Source organism: Myotis myotis, unplaced genomic scaffold (genome assembly GCF_014108235.1).
Source record: "Myotis myotis isolate mMyoMyo1 unplaced genomic scaffold, mMyoMyo1.p scaffold_m19_p_7, whole genome shotgun sequence".
Taxonomy (NCBI): domain Eukaryota; kingdom Metazoa; phylum Chordata; class Mammalia; order Chiroptera; family Vespertilionidae; genus Myotis; species Myotis myotis.
This window is the reverse complement of record NW_023416379.1, coordinates 90,753,893-90,779,759: the sequence shown is the minus strand read 5'-3', so window position 1 is coordinate 90,779,759 and position 25,867 is coordinate 90,753,893. Positions and strand designations below refer to the sequence as shown.

The 25,867-nt window shown below is 56.7% G+C and overlaps 1 protein-coding gene across 3 annotated transcripts in view; it reads right to left on the bottom strand.

Annotated features, from left to right (window-relative positions):
• MDGA1 (MAM domain containing glycosylphosphatidylinositol anchor 1) overlaps positions 1-24,248 on the bottom strand; it is a 56,260-nt gene extending 32,012 nt beyond the window's left edge. For all 3 annotated transcript variants that reach the window (XM_036317767.1, XM_036317768.1, XM_036317769.1), the window contains exon 1: positions 24,137-24,248. In XM_036317767.1, coding sequence (XP_036173660.1) covers positions 24,137-24,203 — 67 coding nt within the window. In that variant the 5' untranslated portion in view covers positions 24,204-24,248. The remainder of the gene's footprint in view (positions 1-24,136) is intronic.
• Positions 24,249-25,867: the final 1,619 nt, after the last annotated feature.

Here is a 25,867-nt window from a genome sequence, read left to right as displayed (position 1 = left end):
GGGGAGATGGGGACAGACAGGCCCCCTCTACACTCCAGGGGTGCAAACACTCAAAGCAGACATGACACCGGTGGGGATGCTTCATGAATACAGTCAAGACTCCTGCTGAGGACTGTGCAGGGCTAAAGGGGGCTTGGAAACCAGGGAGGGGGATGCCCTTCAGGGAGCACCCCTCTTATCATAACCCTCACCCAGCTTTCAGCGAGTTATTTTGTGACTTTTAGCAAGTTACGTTTCCTCAGTTGTGAAATGGGGTTGTTGTGAGGAATAAATACGTAAACTCAGGTGAAGTGTTTAAAACAGGGTCTGGCCCACGGTGAACAATCGAACCGTGTCCGCCAGCACTTTATTCTACAGATGATCCCGCACTCCCCTCAGGAGCCCACTCCCCGGGCCTGAGGCCCGAATGACAGGACCCACAGATGATGATGGCTGATGTATTCCCGCGGCCATAACTGCAAGCTCCTCGCCTCGGTTCTGAGAGGCAGACAGGCAAGTCCTATGTAGCCTGTGTTGGCAGAGGACACGAAGGCGTGGAGAAGGCAATCCCGTCACTCAGTGACCCAGAGCAGCGCTGGGACTCGAACCCAGACCTTCCACTCAGTGGCCTAGAACTCAGTCCACTGGCCAATCGTCCTCAGATGCCCCCATCCTCGCCCTGTGTCGCCAGGGGAGCCTGTCATAGCACATTCCCAGGCCCATGTGGAACCGTCAGCTCTGGCCCTGGTCTCATTTCGCTTTCCGAGCTCTATCGATAAACCCCCACGAGGAAAGGAAAACCCTGTCCCCCAACCTGAGTGCCGTAAAGCGTTCATCCACAGTCCCCCGCCAAACAAGGACGCTGCCTCCTCTCTCTCCTCAGAGCCTCGGCACACAAGAGGATATGATTAAAGGCTCTGAAAAGTCCTGCAGTGAACACACCCGCTGACTTGGTTTAATCCAGTGCTTTCCGAGTGTATTTGACCATAAAGCCCTTTCTTCACAGAGTAGCTCTTAACATCTTGAGAGACAGAAGTGTTGTCTGTAACAAGTGGAGAAGTGCTGATCCGATGCGCAACACAAAACTAAGGCTGTGGAGTCAAGTAACACCCCCCCCCACACACACACACACACACACCACCACCACCACCACCACCACCACCACATGCCAGTCCCTTGGCTGAGAATATGAGATGGCATGAGAGATGGCACCCAGGGGGCAACTTCATCATGAGGACGGCTGAGGCAAAAATAGCAAGTTCCTAGCAGAGGGCTTCTGGCCAATCAGCTCACTCCTCTCTTCCCCCAAAAGAAGACACCCTCAAATTGTAGGTGCCGGTGGGGATTGTGGCACCCGCAGGCCCAGTGAGGAAGCCACACACCCTATGACTCACTCAAGTGAAGGCTAATTCAAACTGCCCCCTGGGCTTCCGAAGAGGATTCTCACTGGAACCTAGAAGGGGAGTTTCATTAAGGACCCCACCCCCCATGAGAGAATGTCCTCCTGGCTGCTAGCCGAGGGGGAGGGGTGCTGACAGAGGCATGAGGGTGCAGCAAACAAGGCAAGCAGACAGCAAGCGCATGGAAAACCTGAATTTAAAGCCCCCTCAGCTTTCCGTCAGGTTCCCTCCACACACATTTGAAAAGGTCAATCGCAGCCAACTGGGGGCTGTTGTCCTGCTCCCTGCTCCTGCTCCTTCAGGGGAAGGGTGCCTGCAGGCTGGGAAACTTCCACGCAGAGCGGAGTGGGGGGAGGGCAAGGAGAGAAAGGAGCAGGGGCGGCGACATCCCCACCTGGAGTTGGTTCTAGCTGCCCAGTTGCCAGACGGCAGGCCAAGGCCCACCCCCCTAACTGCCTCCCGCAGCATCGCTGAGCCTTCTGGGCCAGGCAACATGGAATCGGGATCCGTGTTCTGGTCCTGGCTTCCATCAGACCGTCATCCAACAAATCCTTACGAGCGGGAGGGGCTGAGCTTGGTGCTGGGGTCCAGGGGTACGGGGCGCGACAGCATCAGGCCCTGCCCTAGGGAAGTGTATCGTCTGGAAGAGCTGGGCGAAAGGCCTGCGGAGAGGCAGCGAGGAAGCAGGGAGGGATGCTGTGAGCTGGAGTTATGTCCCAGGTCTCCCCCACCACAACATGACAACAGCCTAACAACGCACACATAAAATAACCATTTACTCTGCGCAAACATCGCACTGAGTGCTTCATATCTATGATCTTATTTATTGCTCATAACAAGCCTGTTATTGTTCCCATTTGTCGGATGAGGAAGCTGAGGCCCAGCAAGGTTAAGGAAGTTGCCCAAGGATGCCCTGCTGGTTGGGTGTCTGTCTGCTGCCTGACCCCTGTGCTCAGCCCCATGCATTTCCAGTTCCCGAGCGTCCACGCAGTGGGAGGACACGCAGGACCAGTCACTGGTGGGACGGTCCCGGGCAGCATCCTTTAAACTGCCCCTCCCCCGCCTTCCCAGCTCCTGGTACGCACATGTTTACCGATCCTTTTATGCATGTAATGCAAATGGACACTAAATAATTTAGGGAGGTTAACAATGCTGAAATATTAACAGGCTTTTCTCTTTTAATTAGCTGCCCAGAGAATGGCGGCGGGGCCGGGAGCAGGCTCTCAGGGCGGGTGCCTGGCCAGCTCCGCCTGGCCTCCTCCTCTCAGGGATGATGCTTATGGGCGGATTCTGTGGCCCATCGACCTGGATGAACCCCGCCCTCTGTGCTCTCCACAGCGGGGGTTTGCCCTGGCCTCCCCACCCACCGTGCTGGCTTCGGAGCTGGCTGGGCCTGTCCTCTGCTCACGGCCAGCCAGGATGGGCCAGGCGACTTCTCAGAGCTCTCCAGGTTGGGGGGGTGGCGGGGGGAAGAGGGGGGCTCCAATTCTATGATGGAAAAACCGGTTTGAAACAGTCCCACCATCTCTTCTGGCCTCGCCTTCATGCGGGTCATCCGGAGGAGACGCACAGCACACTGTGTCCTGTCCACCCCTGGACATTCTCTCGGGTCATCAGGCCTTGGTCCAAGCCAGTTCCCTCTCCATCCTCCCTCTCACTCCCTGCCTCCAACCCTTCCAAGGGCACACAGAGTCGCCTGGTAATGCGCCATCGATCCATCGATTGCTCTGTAACATTTCCCGAGCCTCTATTAGTGACCCACCCTGCCCTCGGCGCTAGGATGCAGAGCCCATGAGGCCTGGCGCGCCTCACTGAAGACGCCCTGCCCGCCCTCGCTGCAGACCACGCTGAAGTCTGCTCGCACCACCAGGGCTTCTTGGCTCATCAAACTCAAACCTCTATTCAGCTGACCTCCCCTTTGGCTCCAGCCCGAGTGCGTGTGTCACTGACCTCTGAGTGCAAACACTCATCTCTGCGTACAAGGGCCCTGTCACTGAGTGGGGAGCGGGCACAGCCGAGAGGATCCGTGCACAGGCTGCCACCCTGTTGCCATAATGGAGCATAAAACCTCGCTGTGCTCTCGCGTCAGATGCAGGGCCTGCTGCTGCTTGCCCAGCCTGCGACTGTTTACAGGGCCGGGCCCATGTGCAGGGCCCGGCGCTTCTGGCAGAGCCAACATCCTGGCAGCCCTCCTCTGCTGCGAGCAGTGGACAGTCCATCTGTGCCCAGTCCCGAGGAATGTTCGGCACCACTGCACCCACATCCTGGCCTCGTCAGCAGGCACGGGTCCTGAGAGCGCCAGATTATGCTCATAGACTCCCCATTGTCTGAGCGTCAGGGGAAGTCTAGCCTGCCCGCCATGTGTGGAACTCTGGGATAGCAGGCCAGGCCACGGGACAGCCTGTAAATGAGGACTCTGAGGCCCCCTGGGGGAAACAATAAAGGGGCTTCTCCCTGGTGGGCCCCAGAACACTGGGATCAAAACTCTCAACAATGAGGGGACTTGGGGCAGCTCTAAGCAGTGCAGGCAGGACCCGTGGGAAGAGAGCAGAAAGGCACGGGCCTCAGGTCGGGCATCCGTCACCCCAGGCTGTAACTGCCAGTCTGAGCGGCTGCCCTGCTGGGAGGGGTAGGAGGCAGGGCTCTATCTCTCACCGAATGACTATGTGACCTTGGGCAAGTCCTTTATTTAACTTCTTGAAGCCTCAGTTTCTTCATCTGCAAAATGGGGATAATATTACACCCGAGGCTGTAGTGGTAATAACGTCTGGGTTGTGGATTAAATAGGATAATGTACATTGGGTACAGAATACAGTGACTATTATCTAGTAGGCGCTCAGTAAATTTCAGTGCCCTTTCCATTTGATAATATAGTCCGGGACCCCTAGGGAACCTGTTCCAAGGGCCTGCCAGAGGAAGGTGGAAGACTGAATGAGGAGGCTACTTTGGGGGAAACGCCAAGAGCAGTCATCCTGAGGGACCAGACTATCATGGTGGCTAAAAGAGGTGACCCCTGGGAGGAAAGCTCTCCCCAGGAGGCCAAGCTGCCACCCATCAAGGCAGAGAATAGCTTCTGGAACCCAGGACCTGAGCCTGCCTGGCCTGGGGACACGGGGCCCAAGGACACAGGGTTACTTGTGTAAAAGTTCCCTATGTGGGTCACAGCTATCCAGACCCTCCAAGATCTGCTGGTCCTGGGGACTCCATCACTGCAGTTCACCTGGCCCTGGGCCCTGAGAGCAATCCAGACTAGATATGACCGAGTGCCCATGTGCCAAAGCATGCCTACCTACCCCAGTCCAGGGGAGGAGCAGGGCCGGAGGGACACAGCTGTGGGCTTGGGTTCTCACCCAGGCGGCTGCAGTAATTGCTGTGTGTTCTGGGGCAAATTGTTTAACCCTCTAGTCTAGAGCCTCAGTTTCCTGACTGTAAAATGGGCACGAGTGTTTCCTATTGTGAGTGTTAAACATGGTAAGAGTGGAATCGACCATGTACAGCATGGCTGCCTCATAGATACAATAGAAGTGTAGTTAGAAGGAGCAAAATAAAACCAAACTCATACCTCAGGTGTCTGCCAGGAGGAGGCCCCTGGGTCTGAGAGTTGCAGCATCACTGCATTGTCCAACGAGGACCCCGACAGTCGCCTGAGTGACCCGGTCCCTAGGAGCCTGAGGCTCCAGTATAGCCGTGACCAACAACAGGGGTGGGGCACGTCCTGAGTGGGACCACAGCCACACTGCCAGGCCCAGCCCCCAACCCAGAACATGGAGTCTGGGCCAGTCCTGAGCCAGGGCACGCAGGGAACAGTGGCTTTGCTGAAGCAAACAATCCCCAAAGCCCCACCTGATCCCAGTGGCTTCCTTAGAACCCCATCTTGGAAGTCCAGGGCACATAGCCTGGGGCCTGCCACAGGCCTGGCTGTGGGAGAGAAGGGAAGATACGGGGTTGAGGCACTGGATTTGGGCTGAAATGAACATCTGGGGACCCTGCGCCCTCAGAAAGAAAGGGGTGGTGGCAGGCGGGTGGGAGTCCTTTCCAACCAACCCCGCAAGTGCTGACTGGAGCTCCTCTCCAGCACTGAACTTGACTCAGCCCAAGTTCGCCATTTAAAACAGAGACCAGTAACATTAGAGTGTCTTAAGTGAGATGACACACCAGAAAGTGACGTGTAAACTGTCAAGTTCTGCACAAATCAGGTCTCATTAGGAGCTGAAAAACCCAAATGTGGCTTCAGGAAGTGAAACCTGGAAGTTAAGAACCAGGACACGCATACAGGCCTAACCAATGGACACGGACAACAGAGGGGTGGGGGCATGAGCGGGGGGGGGGGGGGGGGTAGGGGGTAACATGGGGATAAGGACACATATGTAATATCTTAAACAATACAAAATTATATATTTATATTAAAAAAGGAATCAGGACACAATGCACCTACCAAACCCAGTGAAAATAAATTAAAATTATAAAATCCATTGTGGCTGGGCCGTGTGCAAGCTGAGCTCTAGCTTTTTGTAGCCAAACCCGGCAATGCGAATTGAGAACCATAAAACTGCCCTGGCCTAGGACCTGTCAGGCACTCTCACTTCGGGGAACAGGCCCCAAGGACACCACTTTAAAGGAAAAAGCAATCCACATACGGATATTCACGGCTGGGCTATTTAGGAGAAAGGGAAATCGGAGTCTGCCAAACGCCCAGCAAATGGAGAAATGGTGACCAAACTCCAGCGCGTCGATGCAGGGGGTGCCCGGAGGCCATTAAAGTGGCAGGTCTGAGGGCTCGGTCAATACCGGCAGACGTGCGTAGGAGATAAAGTCGCCCAAGAAAGCAGAGCGGACCACTGTTCACTGCTATGTAAAAACATATTGACAGGGATGGGCCGGGAATTTAGAATGAATGGCTGATGTCTGGTGGTCACTGGGTTTCTTTCTCTTTTTTCCTACGAAGTTGTTTAAGTGGTTAATAATAACAATAACAACGCTGAAAGCACAATCAATCTTGCAGCTTGAGAGCGGGTAGGGCCGGAGACCCCCGCACAGAGGGCAGGGGAGGGAAGGACAGTATTTCTTGGGAGCCCACCACCACCAGGCAGCACTCTGATCTCCCCAACCCAGGCCGCTGGGGGTTCCTGGGCATCACCCCACCCAGCTCTGGGGGTGGGATTATGGGTGCCCCAATGTGACTGCTTGAAACCTCTTACAGACGCCTCTGCAGAGCCCGCCAGGCCAGGCCTTCACCCCACCCAACTCAGGAGGCGGGAGGAGGGATGGCCTGGGGTTAAACACCAGGGAATCAGATGTAAGGGCCTGACTAGCCTTACGCTTCTCTCCATCCACTGAGCTCAGGAGGACAGCCTTATGCCCCCAACACCTGCAAGGCCTGAGAGCCACTCCTCACCCACCCATTAATGAAAGCACACTGTCTCCTGCTGACTGAGTGTCCGCCAGAAACCTAGGAGCCGGCCCTGGCCTCTCTGTCTTCCACACCCGCACCCCGCCCACCAGCGAGCCCTCTCAGCTCGACCTCCAAAACTGATCCTGACCCTGACCCCTCAGCCACCGCCACCATGTCCTGCCTGGAGAATTACAGCAGCCTCCTGGTGGGTCTACCTTGCTTCCTCCCTTGCCTGGTACAGTCTCTTCTCCACACGCAGCCGAAGGGATCCCTTTACAACACAAAATCAGATTCCTCTCTCCTCTGCTCAAAACCCTGCCACGGCTCCCAGCTTACTTGGAGTCAAAGCCAACCCTTTTTTAATAGCACGTTCTCTGCCCTCCTCCCCATGTGGCCACCCTGCTTTCTGTTGTTCTCCAAGTAGGCCAAGCCCACATCCACCCCAGGACCTTTGCACTTGCGGCTCCCTCTGCTGGATCGCTCTTCCCAGAGTTCCAGAGCTCTCCCCATCACCTCAGCTCTCTTCAAGAGAGGCCTTCTCTGATCACCCTGTTTAAGACAGCGTGGCCGCCCGACCTCCACCCCCCTCACTCCCTCTCCCCACTCTGTGTTCTTCCTCACACTCCGCAACACCTGGCGTATTAAACTGTCACTTGCTCATTCTCTGTGCCCCTTTCAAAGTGAACACCCCTGGAAGGGAAAGCATGTTATACCCCTGAAAAGGATGAACAATCTTATTTTCCAAGAGTCAATTCGAGAAGCATGAAGTTTAGGAACATATTTTCTTTAGCATCAGGTATATTTATAAATCAGGAAATGCCATACTTGCATTAATTATTCTCATCATTTTTTCTCTCCATCACTGAAGGGTTTCTCCCCTTTTTAGGCTAAACTTTTAGAAACCACATAAGTGGTATACACTGTAGGATCTGATTATAATGCTGAGCTTCTGAACAACTTGTAAATGACTTAAAACCCAGCAGGTTGGGGGAGGAAAGTGAAGTACTTGGGATGGGGGAGGCCAATTGGACCAGAGTTCAATCACAGCCGGGCCCAGAAAAGTCACTGCCATTAGGAGGCTCCTAGGGGCTGAGGATGGGGAAGGAGGGACTGCCCCTTAGGAGGAAAGTTAGGTCTGAAATGGGCCGTGGCGGGGGTGGCAGCAAAAGGCTGGGTGCGAACACACCTGTAAAGTAGCTCAGAGGGAACAGCGTTCCTGCTCTAAATTTCCCCAAGAGGAAAATGAGGGAAAGCTGGAATTCTGCCACCCTCTCTCCTGGGCCCGGCTCTAGGTCCTGCTCCCTGTCCCCCAGGAGTGTGCCGCACACCTGTACCCAGAGCCTCATATGACACTTCCGTGGTGGCCGCCTCTGACTTAACAGCTTCCTGAGCGAAACCAGTGCTGGAATCGCTCACTTAGCGGGGCTCCTCTGAGCACCTGGAGCGTTCACTCCCCACACGCTGGGCACTGGGCTGAGTGGCTTTCCAGAGTTCCCCATTTCCTCTTCGCCACAGCCCCCTGAGGACGGTGCTATTACTATCGCCATCTTGTGCATGGGGAAACTGAGGCACGGGGCGTAATCTCCCCACGATCACACAGGTAGCAAGTGGCTATGGCAGAACTTGAACCCAGATCCGGTTCAGAAGCCTCTACTCCTATCCTTTAGGCCACATGCCTCCCACCTGAGCCAGAGAGATGATCATGCATCCACTTTGATATATTTAGTTGCTTGCTTCTGAAATTAGACCCTGGTGGTGTCATGGGGCCTGGCAAGTCTTGTGCCACCACTGATCTCAGAGCTGCTAGTCGCTGACACCTCGGTGTGAAGAACTTTTCTGTTTACTCCCCTCCCTGGGGGCAATGACAAATGAGGGAAGGAGGTGGGGGTGGGGGGGAGGCTGCAGGACCACTTGGAGGACCCTTCCCAGAATCCTCCTCTGTGGTTGCCATGGCACCACCTCTGCAAAGGCCTGGACCCTGGTGGGGAAGGGAGGGTGAGGTGGGGCGAAAGGAAGTGATCCAGAAGAAAAAGAGCTAGCCTGTGTAGAGGGTCCCTCTGGAAAAGGGGGGGCTGCGGGGCCACCAGACCTGAGACCCTCATCAGGGCCACCTCAGGAGGAAGGCCAAGACAGCAGAAATGGGTGAGGAAGGTGACAGAAGTATGCAGGGGGTGATGGGAGCTTCAGCAAAGAAACTGAGGCACACGAGGAAGACTGGACTCTGCAAGGGCAAGGTACTTGGCAGCACTGGCCCAGCGCCCAGCGCACAGTAGGTACTTAGTAAAGGTCAGCTCAAATGAGACTTCCTGATTAGGACACCAGGGAGCCCCGATTTGCTCGGACCAGGAACAAAGCCTGCGCACTGCGTCATGGAGATGTGCTTGGGGCTCCCGTGGTGAGGGGCTCTGGGTGAGGGGCTCCCGCCCACACAGGAGCTTTTCCAGGGTGCAGGTCCCCTCTGAGCCTGAGCAGCTCTGTTCCTGAAAGGCTGGCTGGGGGGGTGGGGGCTCCAGGAGAAGAATAGGCCCCCTGCCACTCAGCCCAGCTGGGGCCGCTGGGGCCCTGCGCCCAGCCCAGCCCCCACCCTGGCACAGGCGCAGCGGGTGAGCGCATGCCTGGCACAGTCCCCAGTGCCTGGGAGAGAGGCTCCAAGTGGGCGGCTTTGTATTTTGTGAAAACCAAATCCACAACTGATCTCTCCAGCCAAGCAGGGCCTGCTGGGAAGGCTGGCGGGCCTCTCTTCCCGCCCCCCTGCTGGGGCCCACCTCCCCCAGGAACCATGGGGAGCACCAGCTGCCACCCTGGCTGGCATGGGGGCTGACGGCCGGGCCTGGGCCCCGCTCCCGAGTGCCAGGGTTTGCCCCCTCCCCACCCTGACCCCCTTCCTGCCTGGAATAAATTGGAATACAAATCAGAGGGAACCGCTTTCCTCTGTTTGAACAAATTGCTATGGATTCCTCCCTGTCTCAGGTCAGGGCTCACGATGGGGGATATTTTCACTCGCCGGCTGCTAATAGACTCGGGAGAAGCTGCTGGATCGATGGAGGCCGGGAAAATTAGCCCGGAGCTCCAGGCCAGCCTTGGCCTGTCCCTGCCCCCACGCCAGGACTCTTGGAAGGGATGAGGCAGCCATAACCCAGGCTGGACATCAACACCAGCTGACGGCCTGTTCCCTCCTCCTTCCTGGGAACCAAGGCAAGAGAGTCCAGGAGAGGCAATGGGGGAAAGGTGGGCCCAGAGAGGCCCCCAAAGAGATCTGACGTCCCCCACAGTCAAGCATGGCCCCCTGAACATATCTCCATGCTCTTGTGTGCAACATCAGCGTGCATATACACACCTTCAGCACATGCATGCCCATGTATACTTACATGTGCACAAAAATAGAGATAAAGTGTACACGCAAGGTAGAGAGAACACGGGAATGTATTTCAGCTCCTGTGGAGGTACCCAGCGAGAGCAGTTTACCTAATGCTGCTGGTTCTACATGCATGCACACATACATGCATACACGCAAACACATACATACATACATACATACACACACACTCCCCTCTGTAAATTAGAACCCAGATCTGCTGTGGGAGAGAGGGTTTGTCTCCTGGCAGGCAGAGCCGTACCACTAGCTTGGTGTGACCCTTCGCCTCTGGTTACTGGTTTCTGCCTCTAAACCAGTGGTTCTCAACCTTCCTAATGCCGCGACCCTTTAATACATTTCCTCATGTTGTGGTGACCCCCAATGTCATTGTTACAAATTGAACATAATTAAAGCATAGTGATTAATCAGAAAAACAATATGTAATTATATATGTGTTTTCCAATGGTCTTAGGCGACCCCTGTGAAAGGGTCGTTTGACCCCCAAAGGGGGTCGCGACCCACAGGTTGAGAACCGCTGCTGAGCCTTTAGGGCCAGGTGGCCTCTGAGCCCCTACCTCTGACCTTTCGTAGCTCCCAGCCGGGGCTGCCTATTGGCTGTGCAGGCTGAGGACTTCTCTGGCCCTCCTCAGCCTCAGGTTTCTCTTCTGACAAATGATGAGATTTGCCCCAAGATCTCTACTGGCTTTGTCACTTTATAAGCCCGTGACCCTCCATCATCCCTCTGCCTTGTTCTCTGCTGCATCCTCGGCACCCAGAACAGTGTCTAGCACATAGCGAGGGCTCCAGAAAAATGTGGTTAATTACTTAATTACTCTCAGGTCCCAGGTGGGCGTGGCGAGGCTGAGAGAAATTCACAACAGGATGGAGCCCCGCTCTGATCTGGACGCTAAGGCCCAGGGGTACTCAGGGTGCAGACAAGCCAGGTCATTACCCACGGAGGCTCCTTCCTGCAGAGGGAAGTGGACAGAATGCAATTGGCCTAATTATCCACACAGGGTCCTGCCTGCGGGGAAAGGGCAGCCGTCCAGTGTCAGAAATGGTCCCCTCCTCTCTCTCCGTTTTGAATTGAGCTGGTGGGAAGCTAATGATCATGCCCCATGGCAATGCCCAAAGGGCCCGGGAGACTGGGTTTGTCCTCTGTGACCCCCAGCCCTGCCCTCCCCAGGTGTGAGGCCCCTCAATCCTTCAGGGAGAGCCTAGGTTCTACCAGGAGGGTCTTGGGGAAATTGACGGGCTGGAGGTCTAGTCACAGAATCCCAGGAAGTAAACGAGGAGCTCACAGGTCTGGTTTTCCGCCCGGAATCAGGGCTTACACGTGCAGCCCAGAAGATAAGACCTACGAACAAAGAGCTCAGCAAAACTGGCTGGTTCTGAAGAGGCAAAACAGAAGGTTGGGCAGGATGTAGTCCACGCTACCGGAGCCCCGCTCCCCTGACCACTGCCATGCACAGCGCCAGCACCTGAGGCCAGTCACACTGCCTCCACGTGCAGCCTGCTGCCCAGCGAGTGCCAGGAATTAACACCCCCAGGAATTAACACCCCCAGGAATTAACACCCCCAGGAGCAGCCTGCAGCCAATGACAGATGGGAGTTGGTGTACACCTGCCCCAGCTCCCTCACCATGATGGGCAGACTCTGAAGTGTATATTACGCAGTGTCCCCAAGGTCCCTAGTGAGACATGGTGGTGGCTCGCTTGACAATGCACCTTTTTTTGGTTGCCTTTGCTTTCCTATCTCATGTCTTCATTCCCCTACCTGAGCTTCCTGCACTCACCTCCCAGATAAACTACCTGTACTTGGCTCCTTATCTCAGGGTCTGCTTCTGGGGAACCCAAACTGCCACCTCAAGTCCAAGCCAATTCTGATTGTCATGGTGCCCCTATTAAGTCTCTCACGTGGTCCCTTGTTTTGTCACACACACACACACACACACACACATCAAATACCCTAGCAAACTCCTCTACCTCCACCTATCACTTGTCGAAACCTCCTCACCTGAATTCCAATCCTCAAGATCCAACTCATCTGACCAACCAGCCTGAGCCACGGGGGAAGGGCTTGAGGGCTGCGGGGAATGCCCAGAGCAGCCTTCCCCTAACAGGCCCAGGTTCCTGCGGGCGAACGGGCTGGTTGCCCTAAAGCGGACCACAGGCTGTGCGACAGAGACTAGCAGCAGCCTCCAGGTCACGGGGCCACGCCGGCTGCCTCCTCCCCCACACGGGGCCTCCCAGGGCCTCCCGACATTTCACGAAGGGCTTCTCACATCTGACCAGGGGTCCTGGACCCAGAGCAAGACTCCTTGGATGCAGTGAAGCTTGGGGATAAGAAATGGGGTTTGCAGGGGTAGGAGGAGGATCGTAGATTTACAGCCTAAAATGAGCTTATAAACACCAGGTAGACATGCCCCGGCTCCTCAGAGCCTACAAGGTTACCTAGGAGAATGGGAAAGATCCAGACGTGGAGTCCCTCGGCATGGCTTTTCATTCAGCCTCGGCACCTCACTGCTGTGTGACCTCAACAAGCCACTCACCGTCTCTGGTCTAATCTCTTGCTCTGCTGAATCTCAACGATCTGCCTCTGGGCCGCTTGAGGCCACCGGACTGGCGACTGGCGACTGGCGGCTGAGCTCTCTCCTTGCCACACCCTCGGGCCCCACCTCATGACCTTCTCTATGTCTACCCTGTGGCATATTCCAGAAAGGAGAGTAAAGCCAGACCTCACCACAGCACAGAACTGCAGCAAGCTGTGGGCTTACGGATTTTGCTGGAAGGTAAGCTGACCTCCCCAAGGTCGCCATTCCAGCAGAACACCAGAACCAAACCCAGGGAGATGAGGCCACCAGCACCCTCCCCACCTCTACCTTCCCGATGCCCCTCTCAGAAATGGGAAGAAGCACCTCGTTAAGAGTTACTTAAGAATCACATAGGAAAAGTCTCAGGGCCAAGGGCCAAGGAGATACTCAGCTCCTGAATCTTTCTGAGAAGAGATTATGTTACAGCGAGTTGAATTACGGTAAGACAACGAGGAGAACTTCCCAACAACAAAGGACCACAGGCTTTGAGAACAGAAAGAGGAGCTACATCACCTCTGCAGTACTTTCTGGCCCATGGCTTCTGGCGTAGCCCCTCAGTTTTTGTTCCCCCAAATCAGGGGGGTCCACAGAGCTCTCCCGTGGCTGGGACTGGAAGGAGCCATTGCCAGAGGGGACAGGTACCAACCAGCAGAAATCAACCACCTCACGAGTTGTGAGTGGTGCGCGGGGTGGGAAGGGGGGAAGGGGAGCACTGGCAGACAGGGAGCTGGGACCCGCACAGGAATGTGTTGTTGACCCCAGCAAGGCTCTCCCCTGCTCTAGGTCTCAGTTCTCTATAAATTCCTTCTGGGCATCCTCAGAACAGCCAGAGCCCCCCTCCCTCCCCCCCACACCACCACCACCACCACCTGAGCTAGGCTGGCCGGGGGGAGGGAGTGGGGGGGAGAGTGGTGTTCACAGCCATCTAAATCCTCCCTCATTTTAAGAAGCACCAGCTGACCCTGAGGTGGGGATTTGTGGTAAAGACTGGACATTATCTACCCAATATCCATCCTCCCCTTCGTTCTAACTAAACCCTGATAATCTCTTAGGTGAGAGTGTGCCCATCGAAAAGGCATTTCTCAGCCTCCCTTGCCGCTAAGAATGGCCCATGAGCTACACGCAGCAGTGATGGGGAGGGGGTTTCTGGAAAAGCTTTTGAAAGGAAACGGACTCAGCTGGTAGGCCTGTACCTTTTCTTTTTCCTACCTGCAATGTGTCTTTTTTTATTTTGTAATGCTCACCTGAGGATATTTTTTCCATTGATTTTTAAAGAGAGTGGAAGTGAGGAAAGGAGGGGAAGAGAGGGAGATAGAATAAAGCATCGATGTAAGAAAGACACATCGATTGGTTGCCTCCAACATACACCCTGATCAGGGCCAGGAATCAAACCTACAACCCAGGTATGTGCCCTTAATTGGGAATCAAACCTTCAAACCTTCAACCCTTTGGTGCACAGCTGATGTTCTAACCACTGAGCACACCGGCCAGGGCTGGAATGTACCATGATGACTAAGCAGGGCAGCCCTTTGGTGGCTTTGTGGCAAAATGCTTTAAGGCAAGGGTTCCCAAACCTTGCTGCATGTGAGGTGATACCGTGGGGTCTTAAAAAAAATACTAATGCCTGTTTACCTCCCCAAGATATTCTGGTAAGGTATGGCCTAGGCCAGTGATGGTGAACCTATGACACGCGTGTCAGAGGTGACACGCGAACTCATTTTTTTTGGTTGATTTTTCTTTGTTAAATGGCATTTAAATATATAAAATAAATATCAAAAATATAAATCTTTGTTTTTACTATGGTTGCAAATATCAAAACATTTCTATATGTGACACGGCACCACAGTTAAGTTAGGGCTTTTCAAAATGCTGACACACCGAGCTCAAAAGGTTCGCCATCACTGGCCTAGGCTTTGGGAGTTTTACACACTCCCCAGTTTGAAGCAAAGTTGAGAACCGCCTCCGTAAGCAGAGCAGAGTGACAAGCGGAAAGGAGCCTGGGTTTCTAGCGACCAGGAAGCCTCCATGCAGCCCTGGACAGTCTGCCACTAAACTTCCATTTGCTGGAGTCTCTCTCGTGAGGCCTGGTTTCTAGGAACAGACAGAGATTCCCAACTCCACAGCACAGCACAGGCGACAGGAAGGGCCGATAGCGCCATGGAGCCCCCCTCAGAGCAGCCGGCGGGCCCTGGACTTGCCATTAGGCCGGCTTGAGTTCAAATCCTAACTCCGTTACCTGCCAACTGCAGGGCCTTTGGCAAGTCACTCAAGCTTCTCCACCTGAGAAATGAGGGCCTTGGAAAAGGCTGCGTCCTCCCGCCCCCCTGCCCGCTCCTGGGGCCTCAGCTCCTGCCACCCTCCCCGACACTTAGCAGGCGCCCGTGATGATGTGCTTGGTTGACACTGAATTGCTTCACTGGGGTCCGGTTCTGAAATTTTCATTTATTTATAAACCTAATGGAGGAGAGAGGACACAAAAGGGCCACATTTCGGAGAGGTAACAATTTACCTCGTGCAAATCAATGGGGCAGCACCTCCAGGCGGATTCTTGCAGCCCCTCCCGATTCGGGACGGGGAAGGCCCTGGTGAGAAGCAGGGGCCCGTCTCCCAAACCCCTGACCTGGACCTTCGGTTAGCACTGCTAACACAGGAAGTCTCCGTCCATCACTTAAGAATAACCAGTGTGCGTGTGTGTATGAAAGACCCCAGGGCCCACAGGAGCTTGATTGAAACCAAGCTTGGGCAGTGACCTGGAAAACCCAGAAATGCCCTCCGAAAGCTCCGGGGAAGACGACATCTGTTTGGGCCTGACTCATTCCGACGCACCGGCTCCGCCAGCTGCGCCTGGGAGCCAACTGGAGAGCTCTCGCCACGCAGCTGCCTCGATGCCACCTGCAGAGCTTCTGATCCGGGAGGTCCCACCTGCACGTGCGGCCAGGCAGCTGCTGTTGCAAAGGCTCCCCAGGTGGTTCTGACGGGCCACCGGGTGGAGAAGCACTTCTCTACACAGCTTCCCGTCTCCAGGCAATCAGTGTACCTCGGCGGAGTGTCTGGGACTAGAAAGGAGCCTGAGGTGGGATCTCCGCAGCCGGCTGAGCAGCACCCTCGTGCCGGCCCCGTCACCAGCCCCTGCGGTCACTCACCCCTGCAGCCGCAGCTTCCCACAGGCCGCGGCTGGGAACTAGGCCCGCGTGGCTGGGAGCTGCCCGCACCCTCCCTGGCCTGCCACATATCTCAAAAGCGCAGCCCGCAACTCCAGCTTCCACATGCCACCCACGCCCGGAGCTCCCTGCCATCTGCCTGCCACTGCTCTGCTCTCGTGAAACAGAGTCCCCACGGCTTGCCTGAGAGTTTACCAAGTGCTGTCACTTGGACTTCTGACTCCAAAGGTGGCAGTGACTGAGCCAGTCTTCCAGACAGGGAAACTGAGGCTCAGTGAGGGGAGACTATTGGTCCAGGGTCCCTCAGAGGCCGCCAGCTGCCCATCTGGCCCTCCAGCCCAAGTCTGCCCATTTGCCTCCAGCCCCTCTGCCCGCATGCCCTTGCCATTCAAAGGTTGCTCCATGGGCCCGCAGCACTGGCATCACCCCTGAGTTCGTTAGAAATGCAGACTCTTGCCCCGGCCCAGGCACACTGACCTGGATCTGCAGACCCCAGGGCACCCCCGCTGCCTCCCTGCCAATCTCCAGTCCCCAGCTGGCCCTTCCTCCCTCAGGCTCTGTCTCCTCTCCTGGCTTTCCAGCCCCTGTGCCCTAGGTCCCCTCCTACCTCCCTGCTCTGTCTCCTGTCTCTCCTCCCACCCCAGGGTGCTGGGCTCAGCCCCCCTCCTCTCTCACTCCACTCTCTCTTTCCTGGTCATTTTATTTCACTTCATGGTTTCAGCCCACTCATGACCAACACTCATGTCCACCGGCCCATCAACATCTCTCCCAGACATCCCACACCAGAACCCCATGAAGTTCAAGGCTGCACTGGAATTGTCAGGGAAGTAAAACTGCTGACTGAGGCCTTGTTCAGGGCCAGCTCAGGGCTCCCCAGGTGCGTCTCATGGCACGCTCATCCCAAACCCACGCGGTGGGTACGATGCCCTCCATCTGACCAGTGGAGAGGGCACGCCTCGGAAAGCAGATGGACCTCGGGCTCTCAGCTGATGCAGGCAGAGCTGGGGTTCAGACCTGGGTTTCTGAACGCCAAGCCTCAGGGCATTTCCGCTCCCACCCCTTGCCTGAGCTCTTCCTGACGCACGTTTAGAACCTAATGATTGTACAGTCTCATTCCTCGTCTTTTGCAAGAGTCTCTAACTGGCTTCCTTCCCCCACACCTAACCCCCTACAGTCTATTCTCCACATGGCAGCCGGAGGGATTCTATTAAAAGGGTGTCAGTTCATGTCCCTCCTCTGCTCAAAACCCTCCCACGGCTCAACTCATTCAGAATAAAAGCCCGAGTCCTTCCATAGCCTTCCATAGCCTTCAACAATCAGGCCCCACTAACTCTCCAACCCTCACATCCTATTCCCCTCCCCATGGCTCACTCTGCTCCAGCCATACCGACCCCTCCTCGTGGCTAAACAAGCCACTCGTGCGTCTGCCCCAGGGCCTTTGCACTGACTGCCCAGAATGCACTTATCCACCAGGCTTTCTCCCTCTTCCCCAGGCATCTTCCAGGCTCTGTCCTGGTGGCACCTACTCAAGGAGCCCCCACCACCACCACCACTGTATATGAACTTGAACCACAGTCCACCATTCCTGGTCCCCTTGGGTGCTTTTCTCTTTTTCACAGGGCTCATCGCCATAGGAACATTATATACTTATTCATTGACTTGTTTACTCCCTGTCTCCCTCCGTGTGAATGTAAAGTCTAGGAGAGCAAGAGCTTGTTTTTCTCCAAATATCTCAAGAGCTCCAAACAGAACTTTCACTCGTATGTTTGTGGAATGACTGCAGCTCTTGTACCCAGACTCTCCTGTCCATTCTCACAGCCACCACCTGGGTCAAGTTCTCACTCCACTTCCCTGGACCTCCTGACCAGTCTCCCTCCCCCTGACCCTGGCGTCCTCAAACACACCGTGGCAGGGCTACCCAGCCTGAAATACAGCCCACATCGACCCATTTCTCTCTCAAGGCCCTCCCAGCAGCTTCTCCCAGCCCAGGATTCCAGCCGACTCCCCCAGACACCAGCTTTGCCATCGGCGGATCTGGGTCTGAGCCCAGCTCTGCCACTTGGACCAGGAGCTTCGTCCTTCTGAGCCTCAGTTTTCTAGTCGCTAAAATAGGCTGTGAAGGACTCTCTCAGGGCTGTGGGGAGGATGAAGGGAGACCATGCACATTCCTGATCCCAGCCAGGCAGTAAACATTAGCGATTGTTATTACTGCGCCTTTACTCTTCCACCTGACTGCCCAGTTCCCTTTCAGCCTTCGCTCCAGCCCAGCAGAGTGACACTGCTCCCCACACACCCAGGCTCTTTATCCTCCGTGCCTCTGCCTCCTCCTGGGATGCCCTTCTCAGTCCTTTCTTCCTTGTGTCAAGGCCACTTCAAGTGCCCCCTCCTCCACTAGACCTTGGAAGTCATTCCCTCCCCCTTCGAATGCCCGCAGCCCTTTATCTGCACTTGCCTCATGGCATTTATCAAGATCTCCCAGGAGCCACCATCTTGTATGTGAGTCCCCTCCCCTTCTCCTTGAGGGCAGAACCTCCATAACATTCATCTCAGCAGCCCTGTCAATTCCCAGAACAGGGTAGGCTCAAGGCAGGTACTAATTAGAGAGTTAATGGGCGGTGAGGGGCACACCATACTGCTTTCCTGCCCCCAACTCAGAAGATCCACTGGGATCAACCTCCGAGCCACTTCTCACCAGCTGTGCGACCTTTAGCAGGTCACTTAAACTCCTGTTGGGAACCTCGGTTTCCTCATCTGTTAAATGGGGGCAACAGGACCTGCTATGTTGACCTCTCAGAATATTATGGGAATCAATGGAGAGAGAATGAAAATGCTTGTAAGGCACGTGGCACTTGCACACCAGCCCAGGATTGTTGTTACAACCAATGATCCTCCCTGGAAGGTTCGTTCCTCTTTGCACAAAAAGGTGCCTGAAAGAGCCATCACTGAAGGCATGGCAGGAAGTCAAGTGAGTTTTACTTTCTTCCTTATATTTTTATGTATTCTCTGATTGTTTTTGCAAAGAGCACGTGTTACTCGTAAACCTGGGGAAGGGAAGATTTCATGGTTTAAAAAAACAAAAAGGATTCACTTCTTTGAGGTAGGCATTGCTCTTGCCACTGTATCAGTATTTAAAGGCAATAGGGACCCCCTAGTAGCTAGTGCCTGCCATCAGCAGATGCATGTCTGCAAAGCAGGGTCTCCTGATGATGGGGAGGAAAACGCAGGAGAGGGGCCACACACCAGGTGCACAAAGAGGCAGCACTGCCAGGGCAGGAGCCCCTGCTCTGCACACAGCCCCACCTGGACAGGAACCCACAAGCGAAGCCTCCCACCATAGGGCTCTCCTCTGGCCTAGGGGGTAGGAAGTGTGGCTTTGGCCACAGGTAAATGCCCTGGGACACTGGGAGGGGAAACATGAGAGCTGGAGGGAGGTGTGGAACTACAGAAGGCCTAGGGATGCCCCTTGGGTCCCAGGCTAAGGAATTAGAATAAGTCTCATCTCTCTGGAGTCTTGAGGCCAAGAGAGTCTAGGAAAACCAATAAGCAATGTGGCGGCCAAGCCCGCCCCCTGCTGGCCATATCTGGAGTGGCAGCTCCAGGTGCACAGGGCAGGGTCCTCAGGTACACACCCCTGCACCTGGGGCCTAGTCAGACTGTGTCCAGAGGCAAGGTACGGATGGGGCATGTCTCTTCCAGGACTGAGAGGCCCAAGATCCCATCTCCAGATCCCCTGTCTTTGCTGGTGGGTTAGGCTCCCTGAGCCCCGCCACAAGGAGATGCAAGGCTGGAGTGGGAAGGGCTGAGGAAGGCAGAACTGGGGGCAGTAAGGGGAGGATGTGAAGCGGAGAGGAGGGTGCACCACACTCCTGCCTCTGTCTCGTTCCTCCCAGGCCCGCCTCTGCCTCCTGGGCAGCCAGAGAAGCCACGGCTGCTACCATTGCCCGGATTTCCACTCCCACACCCAGGTATTGATTTCCTGCATCATTCATTTGCCGGCCTTGGCTGCTGTGATTAGCTCCCTCCATTCTCCCTGTGGAGCCCCCCGCCCGTCCCTCCATGTTCCAGCAAAGCAGAGCTAATACCAGGCTTTAAATGAGGCTTTGCCACCCGGCCCCAGCAGCTCACAGCCAAGCACGGCCAATTACAAATAGGCCCGTGGTATGTCTGCAGCCGCCCCCTCAAGGGTGCTTTCCTGGCTAATATAATCCTCTCTAACCAACCCCACCACCTCCGGAGCCCCCACCAGCCAGGAAGCACAGATTCGTAGAATGAGGCATCATGCAGATCTTGAACCTAAGAGTGGGGGGTGGGGGCTCTTGGGTCTGACTCCACAACGGGGGAGCCCTCAAGCAGGCTCAGGGGCCAAACCTCAATGGGGGATACAGACAGTGCTGGCAAAGCAAACAAAAGTGCCTGGATTTGGAGACACAAGACCCTCTCCCTCCTGCAGTTGCTATAACTGAGAAGGAAGGGAGGACAGAGGCCTGGACCTTCTTGAGGACATTTGCAAAGCCCTCAGCTTTCTGTCAGCCCTGACCCCCCTAGAGTTTTCCATGCGATGCCTTCTCCCAAGGGAGAGTCCGGTTTGGACAGGCAGTTTCTGGGCCTGGGGTGGAAACTAGTGAAAAATCCTGAGTGCCCACACCTAGATCAACACCCAGAAGGCGGCGCTGGGAGGCACACTTCCTGAAATTCCTTCTCCACACCCTCAGAGGAGGGAAAAAAAAACACCTGACTTGGTGATAATTCTGTAAGCTATGTTGCTCTTGTCAAATTATTCAACATCTGTCTTCATGTTCCCACAAAAATTAGCATAGGATAGTAGTTTCTGATGACACCTTTGGTGAAATATTTTGACTTCCACCAGTAAGTTGCAAACAACCTGTCTTAAGGATAATGTCAATTCCCACTCCTGCATATTAAATAATCCCGAGGTTTGTTGTGTTTTTCTAAGGGAGAGGAATCCCTTCAACCCGCCCCTCGCTGGAAGTCCGGCAGCCGTGGGCGGAGATGAGCCAGGGCAGGTGTATCCTCATGAAGGATACTCCTCCATCCCTTGGCTACTCCCTCTGCCTAGAACGAGGCCTCTGGGGCAGCCCACCACCCCTGGCCTGCTGGAAAGAAGCTTACAGGATCCACCCTGGAGCACAACAAACGGGGCCAGGAGATTGGGAGGCTGGGAGGAAAGAGGGAACCAGCTCCAAATGGACCATCTGGTCTAGTACTCAGCTGCTATAGCATCTGTGCCCCAAAGAAGAGCGAAGCCACCTGGCCAGTTTGAGAGAGCTTCCCCGGTCCCATTGCAGACAGCGCAGCTTGGGTCCGGCAAGAGGGCCCTCAGAGGGAAGCAGACATAGGTCTCCAGGCCCCTGCCTCCTACCAGCCTCAGCAGAGACTCCTAGCTCAGGCCAGATTATGGCGGGGTTTGCCTTCCACATCCCAGTCTTCCTCCCTCTCTCCAATTCAGCTTCCATGTTTGCTAATCTGCTCCTCCCTCAGCCACACAGGCCTGGGAGCAGAGGGGAAGGGGCCGGTGGTTCCCTCCCCAGGGCACACTTGTTTTTTGTGTGTCTTGAGTAAAAACTGCCTCCCTCCTCACTGCCAGGATAGCACTGGGCTTCCAGCCTCCTCTCTCTCCTGCATCCTGAGTTCCCCCCTATCTATAGCCACCAGCCTATGGCCACCAGCCTAAGACTGTGACTCGCCCTAAGCAGAGACCCTCAAAGAATGCCCAACTGCCCTGTGCAAACCATCTTAGGGAGACACCTGGGAAAGAAAGAATTTCAATAAGCATTTCTTCCAACTCCCCCCAAACCATGGCCCTTCGTTCTTGCAACAAATATTTGCTGAGCTCCTGCTGTGTGCCAGGCACCATGCTGGGTGCTGGCACACAGGGACGGACATGCCTGACCATTTCTCACCTGCACTCCACTCTTTCTCAAGTTGCTTCATCTGCTTTGTGAATAGAGGGAAAGTGGGGGAGGGAGCAGAAAATCAGCTCTCCATACTACTCCTTACCCCAGCCCCAGCCCTACGATGGTTCTCTCTGGCTTTATCTGGCCAAAGCTTCACAAGGAACTCAGTAGCCTCCTGCTATCCTCCCCCTCAAACTAGATCTTCCTTTCTCTCCATCCACCACCATAAAGACTTTCCACCCAGCAATTCCCCCGAGGCCCCAGTCTTTCCCTGGAGCCACACTCTCAAAGGGCAGGTGGAAAGAATGGCATCCAAGAGTCAGGGGTTGGCCCCAATGCACACAACCCACTTACCTCACTCTGAGTGAGAGAGCTTGGACTCAGGGAGGGGAGAAAACACCCAGAAAAGGGGCAGATGAGCCAATGACTCAACCCTGGCCCCAAAGCACTCAGAAATCAGGGTCTGCAGAGACCACTGCACCTGTCTCCCACTCCCGCCCTCATTGCTGGGGGTTCAGGGCTAGACTCGGAGTAGCTTCCCCAAGATATGTCCCGTGCAGCCCTGGAGGAGGTTGGAGGAGGTGGAGGGAATGGAGGAAGGGGATGGCCATGGTGGGGAGATGGGCATGCCAGATCTGCCCAAGGGCACTCAGAGGGAGGAGAGTGGGGGACAGCAGCCAACAGGAGGGCTCTCAGTCACTCTACAGACCTCCTGGGTGTGGTGAAAAACAGGGGGAGACCTCATGGATGTCCCTCTTTAGGCTTCCTCCTAAGGAACAGTGAGGCTGAAGGGAAACCTTGGGGAGAAAGAGGAAGGAAGAGCCCCCCCCCCACACACACACACACAACCCCTGAGGGGCTGAGGCCTCTGGGACCCACTCAGTCGCCTCCTCCCCATAACCCAGCCTCTCATTCTTCCTCGTCTTTCCTTTTCTGGCCTATATATAAAGGGCCAGGCAGTAAGAGACACACAAACTAATTAAGAAGCAGAGTTTGGCCAGATGCCTAGGCCAGCCTCCCCAGGGAATTAAACCCAAGCCAGCTAGCAAGTCACCTCCCAGAAACCCCTCAGGGCACCCCTCCCTCTTGTGAGGCACCCCCAGAAGGAGGCATTTAGCATCTGCACCTGAGGCTGGTAGCCAAAAATGTATGGGGAGGGACAAAACATCTGACCCCCACCAGTAGAACAGGCCAAACTCTCCCGCCCGCCCCCCTCCCCCACCCTCATCTTAAAGGCAGTAACTACGCCCTCAACCTCAGAAAGAGAGAATCCTCCCACTCCAGCTCACTTCATTAAAAAGTGGCCTGCACAGGCTGCCCTGCAGTCAGCAGAAAGCAAAGTAGGGGCCGCTGGGCCCAGAGACTGACTTTTTGTGCGGCAGGGTCGGGGCATTCGGGGCTGCTAGAAGTCAGAGGGAGGGTCCCTGAGAGCCGTGATGCCTGTTCTGGGGACCTTTCCCGGGGAAAACCCACGGAAAAGACGGGATAAGGGGTGACTGGAGTCCCCTTAGCGCCCAAGAGCGAGGCCTGGGGACGCGGGAGCAGAGCTGCCGGGCAGGAGGCAGCGTTTGGAGGCGTCGCGGGTGGGTGTGTGCCTTGTTTGCGTTTTGGGGGGACAGTGCCCGTGTGTGTGTGTGTGTGTGTGTGTGTGTGTGTGTGTGTGTGTGTGTGTGCGCGCGCGCGCGCGCGCACAGGGAACGGAAGGTGGGGCTGGGGTTTTGTAGCTGGGAACCGGAGGCAGGGAGAACTGGCTCCAGAGAGGTCCGAAAAGGGATGCCGGGGCTTTAGGCTCCGGATCCGGGGGATGTGGCAACCGCTCGGGTTTCCAAGAAGCGACTAAAAGAAGCGAAGCCTCTGTGAGATCGCGGAAGGCGAGCCCGCGGCTCCGTGGCGGTGCCGGCTGCCAGCTCTCGCGCAAACCACGCGCAACTCTGGGTCACACAGCGCTCGGCTTCCGCTCCCCAGGCCGAGCCGGGGTAAACCAGGCTGCGGTGCAAGTCGCTGCCCCGGCCCCGGCCTGAGGTCTGTCGGAGTCTCCGGAGCCAGCCGACTGGGTGCTCTCCGGTGTTCGGAGTCACTCCCGCCTCTGACAGGGTGTGAGAAAGTGGGTGCCTCCCCGTGGCATCACCAGCTTCACGCCAGACCCCACGACCCGCCTCTGTGCTCCGAAGCAGCTCGTTCGCTCTTCTCGCGCCTGGGAAAGGGCGGGGACCCGGGCATCCCCTCCAGAGTGCGAGCCGCCGGGGTCCCCACCAAACCCCGGCAACGCGCGCTTTGCGCCTCTTGCAAAGTTTCCGCCGGTGCTAACGTGCGTGCCGCGGGCGCGGGCGCGGGCTCTTACCGTAGACGCCCTGTCCTCGGCAGTGGACGGGGATCAGCGCCAGAAGTAGCAGGCAGGTCACCTCCATCTTCACGGCCGGTGCTTCATCCCCGCGAGGCGGCGCAGCCCGAGAGGCGGCGGGGGGCGCATCCGCCGGGGCCCCGCGATGCCCCCTGCGTCTCCCCGTTCTCGGAGAGGCGACGGAGACCCGGAGACTGAGGAGGCGGCGGCGGCAGCGGCGCGGATGGCTCCTTCGGCAGAGCCGCGGCCCCGGTGAGGACGCAAGGGGCGCGGGCCCGGCCCCGGGTGCCTCCGCACGCCCCGCGCAGCCGCCAGCGCCCCGGCCCGAGGAGCCCGGCCGCCGAGTCTCCCCGGGTCCCCAGGGCTCTCCTCTCGGGGTACGGAGCGCCGGGGACCTTCTTCGGCGGCGGTTCTTCGATCCAACAGGCCAACGACGACTAATAAACTTGTCGTTTCTGCGCCCAGGGGACGCCCCTCCGAGATGGGGGCCGGGAGGCCAGGCTCCGTCCGGTTAATCTGCGGCTTCCAGTCCTGCGGCGGGTGCTGGGGGCTCAAGGGCCCGACCCAAGGGGGCCGGGCTGGGCGCCCTCCCAGGGGCGAAGGAGCCCGGGCCCGGGCCCTCCGGAGCGGGCGAGCAGCGTGGACTGGACTCGGCCGAGGGGAGAAGTTAGTGGAGCCCGGAGGAGCCCGGAGAGGAATCGCACCGGGCGTCCCGCGGGAATCGGGAGAGCAGTTCCAGTCAAGACCGACCAAGGGAAGCGGGGAAAGGACGAAAGTTTGAACCGTTTGAAAAATATTCGCGCTCTCGCCGAGGCCCGGGCTGCAGCGCGGGCGCCGCTCGCCACCTGCCCTCGCCGCGCTCGGCTCCTGCGGTCTAGCCGCGGCCGCGGAGCTCCGATTCGGTGCTCTCCGGAGAGCGGGGCTGCGCCGCGCCCCAAGTTGATCGTCCCTGCCCCCGCCCGGCGCCTGGACCGGCGGGGCCCCGAGCGGGAGGGGCCGGGCCGGGCTCCGCGCGCGGCGGCCGCTGGGCTCCGGGCCGCGGGAGCGCTCCGCTCGCTCCGCAACTTGGGCTTCACTGTGCTGCTTTTCCCCCTTCGGAGCTTTTCATTCGCGCTCCCCCCGCCTCCCTCCCGCCCTCCCTTCCTCCCTTCCTCTTCCTCCTCCCTCTTTCTCGCGTCCCCGCGTTCGGTCTCTCGCTCTCCCACCCTTTGTCGCTCGCTCTCCTGTTTGATTCCCCTCCAGTTAAAAAAAAAAAAAAAAAAAAAAAAAAAAAAGGAGCCAATTAAAGGCAGCCCAGCTCGCCCGGTCCAGCCTCTGTCCAATTTCCTCGCCTCCCCCAGGACCAATTAGAGAAAACAAAACAGGGCTGGGGGAAGCAGACTGCCATCTCTCTCTCTCTCTCTCTCTCTCTCTCTCTCTCTCTCTCTCTCTCTCTCTCTCTCCCTCTCTCCCTCCTCACATCCCTCCTCCATCTCCCTCTCTCCGCCCCTTCTCCACCGCCCCCCCCCCCCCGGAGGAAAATGTCAGAAAGCAGAAATGGATCCATCTATCCCGAGGACAGTGGCGGAGGGACGTGGGTTTCGGCGCGGGCTCGGTAGCGGCGCGCACACTCGCTCTCCGCCCGCCCTTGCAAACCCAGACCGGCCGCCCGAGCCGGGCGCACCGACCCCATGGCGCTCGCGGGGCAGGAACGGCCGCTCGCCCCGGGGACCCAAGCCTGCGGGGCACTGC